General features: G+C 39.3%; 1 protein-coding gene across 4 annotated transcripts in view; it reads left to right on the plus strand.

Moving 5' to 3' along the window:
- RBBP8 (RB binding protein 8, endonuclease) overlaps positions 1-13,990 on the plus strand; it is a 74,843-nt gene that overhangs the window by 14,418 nt on the left and 46,435 nt on the right. For 2 of the 4 annotated variants that reach the window (XM_061596879.1, XM_061596905.1), the window contains exons 1-3: positions 1,895-2,085; positions 4,283-4,496; positions 10,482-10,524. In XM_061596879.1, coding sequence (XP_061452863.1) covers positions 4,385-4,496; positions 10,482-10,524 — 155 coding nt within the window. In that variant the 5' untranslated portion in view covers positions 1,895-2,085; positions 4,283-4,384. The other 2 variants (XM_061596886.1, XM_061596895.1) reach the window with 2 other exon arrangements.

Here is a 13,990-nt window from a genome sequence, read left to right on the forward strand (position 1 = left end):
TGTTTTTAAAGATGTTTTGTTTAAATATGTTTTAAAGTCTTTGTTTTTAAGATATTTTAGGATGCTTTTAGTGTTTTTGTTTGCTGCCCTGGGCTCCTTATGGGAGGAAGGGTAGAATATAAATTTAATAAATAAATAAAATGTCCACGAACCCCAAAATACATGTTGGGATACCTCATATCATATATCTCCATGATTGGGGGGCTCTCCCACTCAAGCACAACAATAAAGTTATTGAATCAAAATTACCAGGCTTCTGAAATGCTCATAAATGCATGAAGATGTCATATAATCATAAAAATAAATAACTGCGGGTGTACCCACCCTAAAATATACTTTAGGCCAGAACAAATCATACACTCAAGCAAAATAGACACGGTGTGCAGGAAAAAATAAGTAACTGGGGGGCACCCCAAAATCTGCCATAGGCCAGGACAAATCATACACATGAGCAGGGAAGAGAGCCCTCTCTGAGATGAAACTGCATGTTGCCTGGCCCATAGCTTTTTGTGGGTACATGCTAAAAGAGCCAAAACAAGTAGGAAAAAAAGTAACTGAAGATGCCCACCCCAAAATCTGCTATGGGTCAGGACAAATCATATACCCAAAACAAAGCTTCTTGTGGGTATACAGAATGGATATGAGCATCTATGCACAACCAAAATAGACAAAGTGTGCAGAATAAATTAAGTAACTGGGGATGTGAACCTCCAAACTCTGCTGTGGGCCAGGGCAAGCCATATACCAAAGCAAAGGGGAGAGAGTCCTTTATGAGACGCCACTGCATCCTGTCTGGTGCTCAGCTAATTGTGGGTGTTCAATATGCATATGGGTATCTATGCACAACAAAAATAGCCAAAACATGGGAAAAAACGTTGGTGCCCACCCCAAAATCTGCAGTGGTCAGGATAAATCTTGCAGCAGAGTAAAAGGGTGTCCTCTATGAGTGCTTACCCCAATTTTGAGGACAGGTATCCCCATTTACTCATTTTTTCTGCCTACTTTTGTTTTGGATGTGCACAGATGTCCTTATTTGTGCCATGCACCCACAAAAAACTTTGGGATAGGCACGATGCTCTAGTATCTTGTAGAGGTCACTATCCCCTTTGCTTGTGTGTATGATTTGTCCTGGTCCAAAGTATATTTTAGGATAGGCAACCCCCAGTTACTTGTTTTTGATGACAACAGAATGCATTTATGATACCTGGTAATTTTGATGGAATAACTTCATTGTTGTGCTTGAGGTCCCCCATCATGGAAACAATACAGAGTATGCCAATGTGTATATAAACTTTAATTTGGAGTTGAGAGAGGTGTGAACTTTCCTTTTTGTGTGTGTGTTCCATACTTTCGAGCACATAAGCGACTGGGAACTAGTAACCAATTTCAGCATCCTGGAAAATGCTTGCCTGAAAGCCTCGTCTTGAAAGCCTTCCACGTTAATCACAGAGGGAAGGGGCGATTGTTTTTCCTCAATGGTCAGGAAGCAAAAGCACTGTGCACATGCTTCGTGGCACCCCCTCCTTTACTGTTACTTCACATGGTTCTCCTCTACGACTCAAATTAAGCTCCGCCAGCAAATCGTCAGCCTGGAAGAAAGAGAGGGGAATCGTTCCCGGCAGAATGAAAGGAAATCCTCCTCAGAGGTGGAGAGCAGCAGTCGCTACCGCAGCCTCCAGCCACCAGGGGTTGCTCAGCCCCGCCAAGCTTTTCGATCAAGCCGTTATGTCTTCGGTCACAAATAACTAGAGGGGGGAAAAAGCTTAACTTGTCGGTCGGAAAGAAAACAGAAGTCTTCTTTCTCTGACTTTCTGTTTCTCTTTTCCGACGCTCGCCTCGAACAAAGCTAGCCGAGAGAGCGATGAAACAGCCGTCCTGAGGTAATATAACGCTTGGCTTGCCTTCCTCGAGTTTTTCTCCCTCACACCGGCCTGAGCAGCAACTTCCGGCAGCGTTAGTTTTAATCCGACAAAGCGTGAGTGGACCTTTCCCCGCGGCCGGATTCGCTTATCGTTCTGTGTGTTTCTGCAGCCACAACCAATTCCAACATAATCCGCGCAAATATGTTCACCCTTCTTGTCTGTGGTAAGACTTGCTTGACCTCAACGCGGAGAGGGACGGTCACACACCCCTTACTCCACAATAGCAGCTTACTCCACAATAGCAGACAACCCAAAACTTCCTACTTTAGTTTTGAGGCTGGCCCGCCCAACAACCTTTCACAATTAAGTTAGGGAAAGCAGTATTGTATACAGTATTGTGTCTGAGCTGAAAAAGGATACTCCTCCTCCTTTCACCCTTTTGAAAAAGCCGCTCTTTTCAAACTCCGAAGGAGCGCCCTGTGCTTCCTGGAGGTGTGTCCAGATATCATGTGTAGGATTTCTACCTTTTCTCTTTCCAGAGCCGTGTAACAGCTGCAGGTCAGGCATGTATTTCCTAATATAACTGTATCCATGTTAGCCTGTTGCAAAGCTATTAAAAGCGCAAAACGAAAGAGTCCATAGTTCTCTGGAATGTCTTAAAGGCATAGGCCGGGACTCTGTTGGTAAATCGTGGGAAGCAAGTCTGTACATATTTTTTCACTCTTGAACTATCAAATGTGAAGAATACAGTAAGATTTTTAAAGGGTAACTGTTCTGTGTTTAACTCTCAATCATGCATTGAATCAAGAAAACGTTTTACACTGAAATGGCTATATCCAAGCAGGGATAGGGGATGTGCAGCCTTCCAGATATTGTTGGATTCTCGTTCCCATCAGCCCCAGCCAGCATAGCCAATAGTCAGGGATGGTGGGAGTTGTAGTCCAGCAGTATCTGGATGGCCAGAGGTTCCCCATCACTGCCATAAAGCATTCAAATTTAGGGCTAATAATAGGTTGTAATCGACTTGAAGGCACAGAACAAAAACAAGAGCATACTTCATGTGAACATCTGGTCTGTTCATAAAGGATCAATAAAATGTACTCATATGCTTTACAATTGGCTTAGATATGTTGATGCTGTCACTGGGCCTTGACTTCCACAGACACATGGCACAAGTGAACAGTGTGAATTGTTAATTATAAAAGGGAATTACATGTACTGGAAACAATCGTTCAACTATCTTGAAATACCTTGTACCTATTTCCAGAGGGGTATCTGTTATTCTGTTGCCGTAAAAGCAATAAAGAGTGTTCTACAAGTAAAAACAACAGACTCTTGTGGCACCTTAAAGATTAACGCATTTGTTATGATATAAACTTTGATGGATTAGAGTCCATACATCTACTGAAAGCTTGTGCCTTAATAAATGCATTAGGTTTTTTTAAGGTGCCACAAGAATTTGTTGTTTTTACTTGTACCTAGTATCACATCAAAGCCAGTGTGGTGTAGTGGTTACGATGTTGGACTACGACCTGGGAGACGAGGGTTCGAATCCCCACATAGCCATGAAGCTCACTGGGTGACTTTGGGTCAGTCACTGCCTCTCAGCCTCATGAAAACCCTATTCCTAGGGTCGCCATAAGTCGGAATCGACTTGAAGGCAGTACATTTTAGTATCACATGCCCTTGCATTAGTCTATGGGGTCCAGTGGAAGAAAGTTAGTTCAAGCCTGAGCTGATTTGTATTCAAGCTATAAAAGTGTTTCTATATTATTACTATTACTATTACCAATTCATTTATGTACATTTATGTTTTCACTTCAAAAGCCCCCAGAGTTGTAAACAGCATATTAAAGGAAAATATACAATAAATAATATGCCATAAATCATTCAGCAAACAATGTAAGATAATTGCAGCATACAAGGGCCAAAAGAAAGACTTCCTGAGCTAGAGGATTAAAGGGTGCTTGTGCCAACCCCACATTTATTTATTGAGTGATTACATTTGTATTCCACTTTTCTTCCAAGGAGCTCAAGGTGGTGTACAAACATGGCCCTGCCACTCCCTATGTTATCCTCAGAACAACGCTGTGAGGTGGATTAAGCTGAGAGACTGACTGATCCAAGGTCACCCAATGAGCTTCATAGTCAAGCGGGGACTTGAATGTGCATATGCATGTAAAATATGCCCCTGTATTGTTTCTCCTGCTGGAAGAAAAGCAGCTTGAGGGGAGTAATTTGAAGACAGGGAGAAAGCAGTTTTCCAGTGATTCCTATTTACTAAGAAAAAAAACCCCAACAACTGGAGAGGAGATAGTTATATGGAACTCTAGTGTTTTGGCCTGAAACTGAAAATAGCAAGCAAGTTCTTCAACTGCTGAAAGTCATACACTGTAAATGTTGTCAACCTGTCATTGCAGGAATCCAATTTTCTAGAAAAACAACTGTAATGAAAAGCTAAGAGTGCCAAACAGCAAGAACTGCATAAAGATAAGTGAAGTACTTGAAACGGAAAATACAAGATGAGTGCTTCTGGAGGAAGCTGTGGAAGTCCAAACTCTGCAGAACCTGCCACTGATTACTTCAAGGAGTTGTGGTCCAAATTGAAGGAATGCCATGATAAAGAAGTGAAAGGTAATATTATGGTTGTTGATCTATATATCTAGCAGTTGACGGAACAATGCAAACAACCGTGGATTATTCCTGAATTAGCAGCCTTGGGAGTTGGACATATTTTAGAAGGAAAACAATGTAATGCCAAGATATAAGTTATACAGTTTTGTTTGTTTTATAGTAGTCCTTTCTAACTTTAGAATTTGTTTCTGTGGCTGGGGCTCAAGATAGTCATACTGTGCAATAGGTTGATATGTTTACTGAATAAATATAGCATAATTAGCTCCAAATTAATAGGACAAATTAAACCAGAACTATCACTAGAAGCTAAACTGATGAAACTGAGGTATCATACGTTGGACACATAATGAGAAGACATGATTCACTAGAAAAGACAATAATGTTGGGGAAAACAGAAGGGAGTAGAAAAAGAGGAAGACCAAACAAGAGATGGCTTGATTCCATCAATGAAGCCACAGACATGAATTTACAAGATCTGAACAGGGTGGTTCACGACAGATGCTGTTGAAGGTCGCTGATTCATAGGGTCGTCATAAGTCGTAATCGACTTGAAGGCACATAACAACAACAACAATTAACTCCTGATCAGCTGGATTTTGCGCCTTGTTATTCTGCCAACTTTTGGTGAGAACATGGCAAGATGGCAGTCGTGTGTTTGATCATTGCAAATGAATGTGCGTTGATGTTGGATTGATCTTGTTTAAATAGACCTGATCTTTATAATGTTTGGTCACATAAATAGAACATTTTGTACTAAGACATATCAAAGTATTGAACACTGGGGCAATTAGATAAACCAGAAAATATTCATTCTAAATAATCAGTCTTGCTGGAATGTTATAGTTAACATTTTGTGGAGTGGTGGTGTAGTTTCCACTCTAAATCATCATTAGAGTACCTCTGGTATTTTCTAGCTGTTGTTCATACTTGGACTGTAGAAATGACAGTGAAACCATGAGAGACTCGTATGATAGAGGCTCTGATGTAGCCACTCCCACAGAACACACCCAAGCATTTTAACTCAGAAGTTAGTCCTTTTCAATTAGGCGTAGTCCCTTGTGTGCTTTAAAAATCACATAACTGAAAATGTATGACAGACATGACTGAAGCAGCAGCTAGGAGTCTTTGTGCAATTGCATTCTGTATGCTGACTTGTTCCAGGAATGCCAGCTATATTAACGGGCAATATCAGGGTTCAAGAAGCAAGAAGAAAAGCAACAGCCTTCTTCATGTAGCAGACTAGCGTATACTGGGGAACAGATACAGAGAGATAATAGGCTGCATTCTGCCTGCTGCTGTCCAATCTACTGTGGATACTGATGTGAGCAATGGGTCTGGTTAAGGACCAAGAGGGAAAGTGATATCCAGGAATGTTGCCCTGTCTCATGGAATAATTAAAACAGCCTTGGTTGATACATACAACAATATAGCAGAATTCTACACTTTCTTGGTATAGGTATCTGATGTACACCCCCCCGCAGTTTCTGGGATTTAATAAGGAATCCTGACAGAAGATGGCAGGTGTAAGGCATACTCAGTTGTTCTGGTTTGTTACACAACTTTCCTCATCATATCAGGAGAGCTTCAGGGGATGTATTCAGGGTATATTTTCCATTCAGTAGGCTATAAATTAAGTTGACTGAATTTACTAAGTTTATCAGCACTGTGGTAGTTAAAAATTGAAAAAGCATTTACGCCTTTTGGCTCAGTTCATTCCTCAGCTGAGTTTTTCCAGAGGGTGGAATGTCATCAGCAGGGCACATGCTGAGACATCATCAACTGAGGATTTGGCAGTCTAAGGAGTGCTATATGTCATGGAGCCAAATAACAGAAAACTTAAGTTTTGAAATAATATGGTGTCTAATGTTTGTTTGTAATGTTTAGCACAAAACTCAAAATTCTTTGGATTTTTAAAAATAAAAAGTTGGGGTGACCTTTCAAAAGTACATACTGTAGGGTCATAAGTATCTACATTTTTGGAAATAAATCCCATTGAAATCAATGATACTTACTGAATAAAACTGGTTAGATTGACTATGGGTGTGTCAGTGCAGTCTTGCCATAAGGCAGATTTTTTCTTGCCTAAACCTTTGTTTCTGTGTTCTGCACAGTGATTGGTAAAGTTAGATGCTATATGATTACTTCAAAGTCATGCCTGAAGGATAGGTAATTTTTGCAAAAGGTGGAGATCCTCCTATAAAACTGGGTACAGTGATATTTAAGACACATCAGATACAGACTTGCCTGGTCTTTGCTTGTTTCTGAAGTCTATAAATAAAAAATTAAACTGACTCATGAATTTTTAATTCTAAATGTCAGCAAAAATATGGCTTATATAAGACAGTAATGATGGAAATATGTGCCTGATATTTCTGGTTGTACTGTATCATTTTGTGTGTGTGTGTGTGTGTGCAAACCTCATCCTTTCATTACCAAGAACACAACTAAAGGATGATGTTCTGTGTCTGTGTTTTTTTAAGGTTTTAACAAAATGCATCAGAGGAAAATAGTATCTATCGGGTAGCATACTGCACTTGGCACTGGCTACCACTATAAGTGCAGTCTTCATTGTTTGTGTGAAAATAGTCACAACTTTTCTCTCTACTTTGGTTCGTGTCTTAAATTGGACAAATTCATTGTTGAACTAACAAGCCTGATTATCAAAATAAAAGCTCATATTAACATGGTTGTGAAAAACTTCCCTGGAAGTTATTCTAAGGATGGAACTATACATTATCTTAATATGGGGGGATTTTTAGGGCAGAGTTGATGGGAGTGGTGGTGGTAAACTTTTTCTTGGTAATTCTTCCCGTTGGCCTCCCCCCCCCCCCATTTCACACACACACCCCTCTCTGAAACAAGAAATAGTCTAAACTGGGGGAAGAAAAAAGTACTGGGAAGAGGGTTGTGAAGGAGAATCAGTGGATGAGGATGGATAAGCCACCCTGCTTCTCATCCTCTAGTTTTCCCTGCAAATTACTCACATTACTGTTGAAGAGCAAATACTCATCTGTAATGTGTAGTTCCATCCCACGTGGAATTTCCTAGGTTATAATTCAGTTTACATTAACCTAAATGAAAATTGTGGGTACAGCAAGCTTGAAGAAATACATTGGTGGTAAATCTTGTTCTTATCATAGGTTTTGCCCTCTGTTGCACTACACACAGCATGGGTATTCTCATACATTTTCTTGAAAGACACAAGGGCAGCCCTTTTAGGCAAGTTCACTTACCTTGTTTTTACCCCATTAGGACTAATCCGATTTAAGCACAAATACTGCATATTTGTGAATCAGTCTGCTTTACTGAAGGAGAGTACTGGAGACAAGATTAACATTCTTGTGCTCTGTAAATTATTTTTTGTATTTTTAGCACATGTGTTTTTGGCTTATATACAACAGACTGCATAATTTAATGCTTGAGAATTGCTCCAGAAAGATTTTTGAAACAGTCTAGTAGTTCCTGAACTTATAGCTTACTTATAGCTTTGCCTTCTAAACACTGCTTCTTCAGTAGCAACTGAGGTTGCTAGTATTACAATACCGAATACTGTGCCAAATAGACTACCTGTTCATACAGGAGCCTCATTGTTGTGCAGTCTCATTCCTTCTGATGGGTGTGGAGAAGGATTAAAGCATAGCACTTTATTAGGGGTCTTAATTCCAAATGTCTGACTTGTCAAATTGCAACCACGTTTTGAAGAAAAACTCTTTCTTGACTGATCTGCATGATCAAGCATAGTGCTATTCTGGTTGTTACTTGTGAGATAAGAGTCCTGTTTTCTCCTACTGTTTTCTCCTAATTTTACTTTTGTAGATGTCTTCATACATTTTCTGTTTTTTTCCTTTCTTTTGTAATGGTTCATGACATTCATCTGTCATAGGACTGTTTCTTTCCAAGCAGAAGCATGGGCTGTGATGAATTTGATTAAATAAAGACAATAGTAAATAAAGACAATTACTTTATTGAACAATTTCAGATGCTCAGTGATGAAACTGGACCTGTTTCAGTCTGACTTCCAGCTGAAGTTCAGGAATGTAACAGACTTAATTACCAGGAGTCCATAAAGTTTGACTAGCCTTAGTACCCAAAAAATATATGGTTGCTGAGAAGGCAGAAGAGGGGGATTGTTCCCACAGTCATGTTGTACTAGTTCTCCTTTCCATCTGGAGTGCCAGTTTTGGTCATGAATGGTTGCTTGGAGTTAGAAATTGTTTGGGTGATGGTAAACTGAAACTCAATTCAGGTAAGAAAGAGTAGCTTGTGGTGGGTGGTCCTTTGGCTGTCCTGGAGAGTGCCATTCTCACTCCAAAGGAACAAGTTTGCATTTCAGGCTTCTTGGATCTGTGCCTCCTTCTGGATCCCCTGACAGAGGCTGTGGCCAGGAATTTTTTTTTTTATCATTGTTGTCTGACAAACAAACTGCCTGGAAAATAGGTACCTAACCATTGTTGTCCCTGCTCTGGTAATTTCTCAACTGGATTTGTTTATGGACTAAATTCAAGGTGCTGGTTTTAACCTTTAAGTCCTAAACCGGGGATGTGGAACCTGTGGGCTGCTAGTTAGAATCATAGAATCATAGAGTTGGAAGGGGCCTTGTAGGCCATCGAGTCCAACCCCCTGCTCACAGCAGGAAATCCACAGCTGGAGCATCTCCCGCAGATAGCTGTCCAGCCTCTGCTTGAAGACATCCAGTGAAGGGGATCCCACCACCTCCCTAGGCAGTCGGTTCCATTGCCGGACCGCCCTTACTGTCAAGAAGTTCCTTCTAATATCCAATCTGAATTTACGCTCCTGCAACTTAAAACCATTAGACCTAGTCCTACCCTCTGGGGCAGCAGAGAACAAATCTGTACCCTCCTCTGTGTGACAGCCCTTCAGGTACTTAAAGAGTGCAATCATATCACCCCTCAGCCTTCTCTTCACCAGACTGAACATGCCAAGTTCCTTCAGCCTTTCCTCATAAGACTTGTTCTCCATACCGACTATCATCCTCGTCGCCCTCTTCTGAACCCGCTCTAACTTGTCTATATCTTTCTTAAAATGAGGCGCCCAGAACTGGACGCAGTATTCCAGATGAGGCCTGACCAATGCAGAATATAGTGGGACTATTACTTCCCTCGACCTGGAAACTATAGCTCTGTTTATGCAGCCCAAAACCGCGTTTGCCTTTTTTGCTGCAGCATCACACTGCTGGGTCATGTTCAACTTGCGATCCACTACAATTCCAAGGTCCTTCTCACATTTTGTGCATTTTGTTTTTGTGGCCTAAATGCAGAATCCTGCATTTGTCTTTATTGAATGTCATTTTATTAATTTCAGCCCAATTTTCTAGTCTATCCAGGTCCCTTTGGATTTTATTCCTGTCTTCCATTGTGTTAGCTATCCCTCCCAGTTTCAGTGAGCATGACCAATGTTCAAGGATGATGGGGGTTGTAATCCAACAACATCTGGATGCCTAAAGGTCCTCATCCTTGCCCTAAATGGTTTGATGCAGGATATTGGACAGACCATAAGCTAGAGACAAAATCTTTTTGTTAGTGCCATAACTAGCTGAGGTAAAATTGGCCTTTACAGGATACAGAAAGTTTCTGGTGGTGGATCTCCACTTGTAGAGCTGTTTTTCATCCAAAGTACACCAGATCCATCTGCTTTCAGGAGACAGGCATTTTGATTTAAGGGTGAAATGCAAAAATATCCAATTTTACCTTTTTTGTATTTTTTGAATATTTACATTTTTAAAATTTTATGTTGTATTTTAAATAACTTGTTTTATTTTTTTGTATTTTCCCCTTTGGAGAACTGAAGTAATTGTAAAACAAAGTAGATATTCTGAAGTAACTTTTAACATTATAATTCAGCCCTAAAAGTATGCATGGACAACTTGTTGGTCATTTCTACATATCCATACAAAGAAATTCTTCATTAATTTGTAAAAGGAATTTTAAAAGAGAAATCTTTGCTTTTCTGTTTCTCCTTCATTAGGATTACTGTCGAAGATCACCAAACTGAAAACAGAAAGGTGTATGTAAGTACCCACTCATATGCAATAATTCTTAATTCAATGGAAATAGTTACAGTTACTAACTGGTATGTAGCCCTCAGAGGGTTGGCCAACCCTCAATTTACCTCTGGTATAAGGGATTCCATGTCAGAGTGTGGTTTTTCAGAAAGAGCCCTACCATCTCTTTTTCTAGAAATTATTAAGCAATATATCATAGGTAATATTGCAAAACTAGTAAAAAATGAAGAAGCTCCTAGGCAACATTTGTTATGTGTAGCAGTCAGTTACATCAAAACTGCAGTGCTATGCACAATTTCTTGAGAATAAGCCCCATTGAATGTGATTGTATTTACTTCTAAATTCAACAAATCTTCCTGAAGAAGAATCAGCATGGCTTCTGCAAGGGTAAGTCCTGTCCCACCATTCAGAGTGTCAACAAGCACGTAGATATGAATGATCAAGTAGACACTGTGTACTTAAAAGCTTTTGATAACATGTACTTTATTAAAGATTCCTTGAGTAAGCTTAGCAGTTAGGGAATAAGAGATGAGGTCCTCTTATGAATCAGTAACTGTTTAAGGAACAGGAAGCAGAGAGTAGGAGTAAATAGATAGTTCTCCCAATGGTGGGATGTAAAAAGTGGAACAATCTAATGGATCAGTGCCAGGACCAGTGCTTTTTAACTTGTTCCTTATTGATCCAGGGTTAAGGGTGAGCAGTGAGGTAGCCAAGCTTGCTGATGATACCAAATTGTTCAAAGTTGCTAAAGAAAAAGATTGTGAAGAGCTCTTCAAACTGGGTGAATGGGCAGTAAAATGCTAAATGCCATTTAATGTAAGCAAATATAAAGTGATGCAGATTGGGCCAAACAATCCTATCTTCACATATATACTAATGGGGTCTGAACTAGCATTGATTGAATAGGAATGAGATCTTGGGTTGGAGAGGATAGCTCGATGAAGATGTCAATCCTGTGTGTGGCAGCTGTGAAAAAGGCAAATTCCATGATAAAGATTATTAGGAAACGGGTTGAAAATAAAACTGCAAGTATACCAATATGAAAATTTATGGTGAAACTACACTTGGAATACTGTGTACAGTTCTGGTTGCCTCCCTCAAAAAGGTTATTATAGAGCTGAAAAATACTCAGAGAAGAGCAACCAAAGTGATCAGGTCACCTATGAGGAAAGGTTGCAACATTTGGGGCTTCTTAATTTAGGGGGGAAATTACTAATGAGAGACATGATATGTATAAGATTATGGAGAAAGTGGATAGGCAGAATATTTTTCTGTCCCTAAATACTAAAACCCTGGACCATCCAATGAAGCTGAATGTTAGAAGATTCAGGACAAAAGAATGTGCTTCCTCACACAGCACATAGTTGTGATGGCTTCAAGTGTTGGAAGCAGGACGCTCCTGAATACCAGTTGCCAGGGAATCACGAGTGGGGAAAGTACTGTTGCGCTAATGTCCTGCTTTCAGACTTCACATAGACATCTGGTTATCCACAGGATGCTGGACTAGATGGGCCATTGGCCTGATGCAGCATGGCTCTTAGGTTCTTATAGTTAAACTGTGGAATTCACTCCCACAAGATGTAGTCAAGGTTACCAACCTTGAATGGGTTTAAAAGAGGAGTAGACAAATTCATGGAGGATAAGACTACTGTATGTTCTATAGTCACTGTCAGAGGCAGTATGCCTCTGAATATGGGTCACTGGGAATCACAAGTGGGAAGAGTGTTGTTAGTCTCTGGTCCTGCTTGCAGGTTTCCTATAGGTATCTAGCTGGCCCCTGTAAGAACAGGATGCTGGATGTTTGGATTGATCCAGTAGACTCTTTTTGTGTTAAGTAACTTGCATAGGATTGCATTGTTAACATTTCTGAAAAAATTGACATCTACTAATTCCATTTTGGCCTGTATATAAATTACCAAAAACATTTTTGTACTGTAACAATTTAATTTAATTTAATTGAAGATTTAATTGAATTTTAATTAATAAAAGATAACAATTTATAAATTAGAAAGGTTATATAAACTTTATTAATAAACGCTTAATCTTAAACCTATAGAAATTAAATAATAAATCAAAGTTTTAATGTTTTTATCCAATTTTATTAATCTATGACCAAATTTAAAACTGTGTATTAACTAAAATGCCATATAGCATATTGCTACATGTATATTTTTGTATACCATGTTTTAAGCTGACCAAAAGGTCGAATAAAGAAATTGTATTGTATTTTTGTACTGTAACTTCAATTTAAACTTTGGGCTAGAGTCATTATATTTGTCATAACATTATACTATATACTTGTTTCTTTTTAACTGTGTTAAAAAGCTTCCATCCTCAGTGAGCTCAAAGTTTGCAGGAGATGAATATTATTGATGACTTGCTGTGGCAACTCAGTATATACAAACTAAATAGCCTAATTATTACTAGCTGGAATCATCCTACAAGTACTGCATTGTAGATATAATAGTCTTCTATAGGAGTTCTTGTCCTATCTAACTCTTCCTGAATACCTGAGATTTAATATTTCAGAGACGATAACCAGCCAGACAATAAGCTCCTTATGCTACACCCTGGTTCAGCACTGAAGTGAATGGTCTTAGAAATGCAGGGTCAGAGACCACTTGCTAGGAAGACTATTTTCATAGCTAAAGAGCCAGTCTGTTTTGTCATCGTGGTCATAATGCACTATTTTCTCTCCTTTTTTCACTTTTTGTTCCAGTCTTGGAATATGAGTGCACTTGTAATCAAGCAATCCTAATCATACTTCCTCAGTAGTAAATAGTCTGTGTTTAGTGGCATGTACTTCTTAGTAAGTGCGCTGGATTGCAACTGTATAGCCTGACCCTAAGCATGTTTACTCAGAAGTCCCGGTGTATTTAATGGGATTTATTCACAGGCAAGTTTGAATAGGATTTCAGTCTTAATTTAATATAATTTTCACTGCTATTTAACTTTAGAAGAAATTTTAGCAGGTTTATCCTCGTATGTAAAAGTTTTATTTCATGGTGCTAGAGGATAATTTACTACAGTCCTTTGCAACTTGTGACATGTCAAGCTCAGCTTATCAGCCATGTATTGTGGCTTACCAGGTGTCTGGCAACATTCATATTTTTTTCCATCCCCAAGCCAAGCAGCAAAAATTGGAAGCTTATTGAGCCACAGGTGGATATGGCTAGTGGACTACATTCAGTTGGATGGGTCACCAAGCTGTGCATTTCTGATGTTGTGTTAGGTGGCCACTTTTGTTACTGGCACAACTACAATGTCTATGATAGCAACATGAGATACAGACATTTGGCATAATTTTTTTAACCTTTAATCTCAATTTCTCTGTGTGAGAAATTAAACTTGGAAATCCTATTTAGTGTGTATTTTAACTGCAATCCAATGCATGCTTAACAGGGAGTAAACCCTTTTGCATATTTCTTCATAGTAAACATGTATTGGACAGTATTGTTGTTTAAAGCACTGT

This window comes from Rhineura floridana, chromosome 1, assembly GCF_030035675.1.
Source record: "Rhineura floridana isolate rRhiFlo1 chromosome 1, rRhiFlo1.hap2, whole genome shotgun sequence".
In the NCBI taxonomy this organism is placed as follows: Eukaryota; Metazoa; Chordata; class Lepidosauria; order Squamata; family Rhineuridae; genus Rhineura; species Rhineura floridana.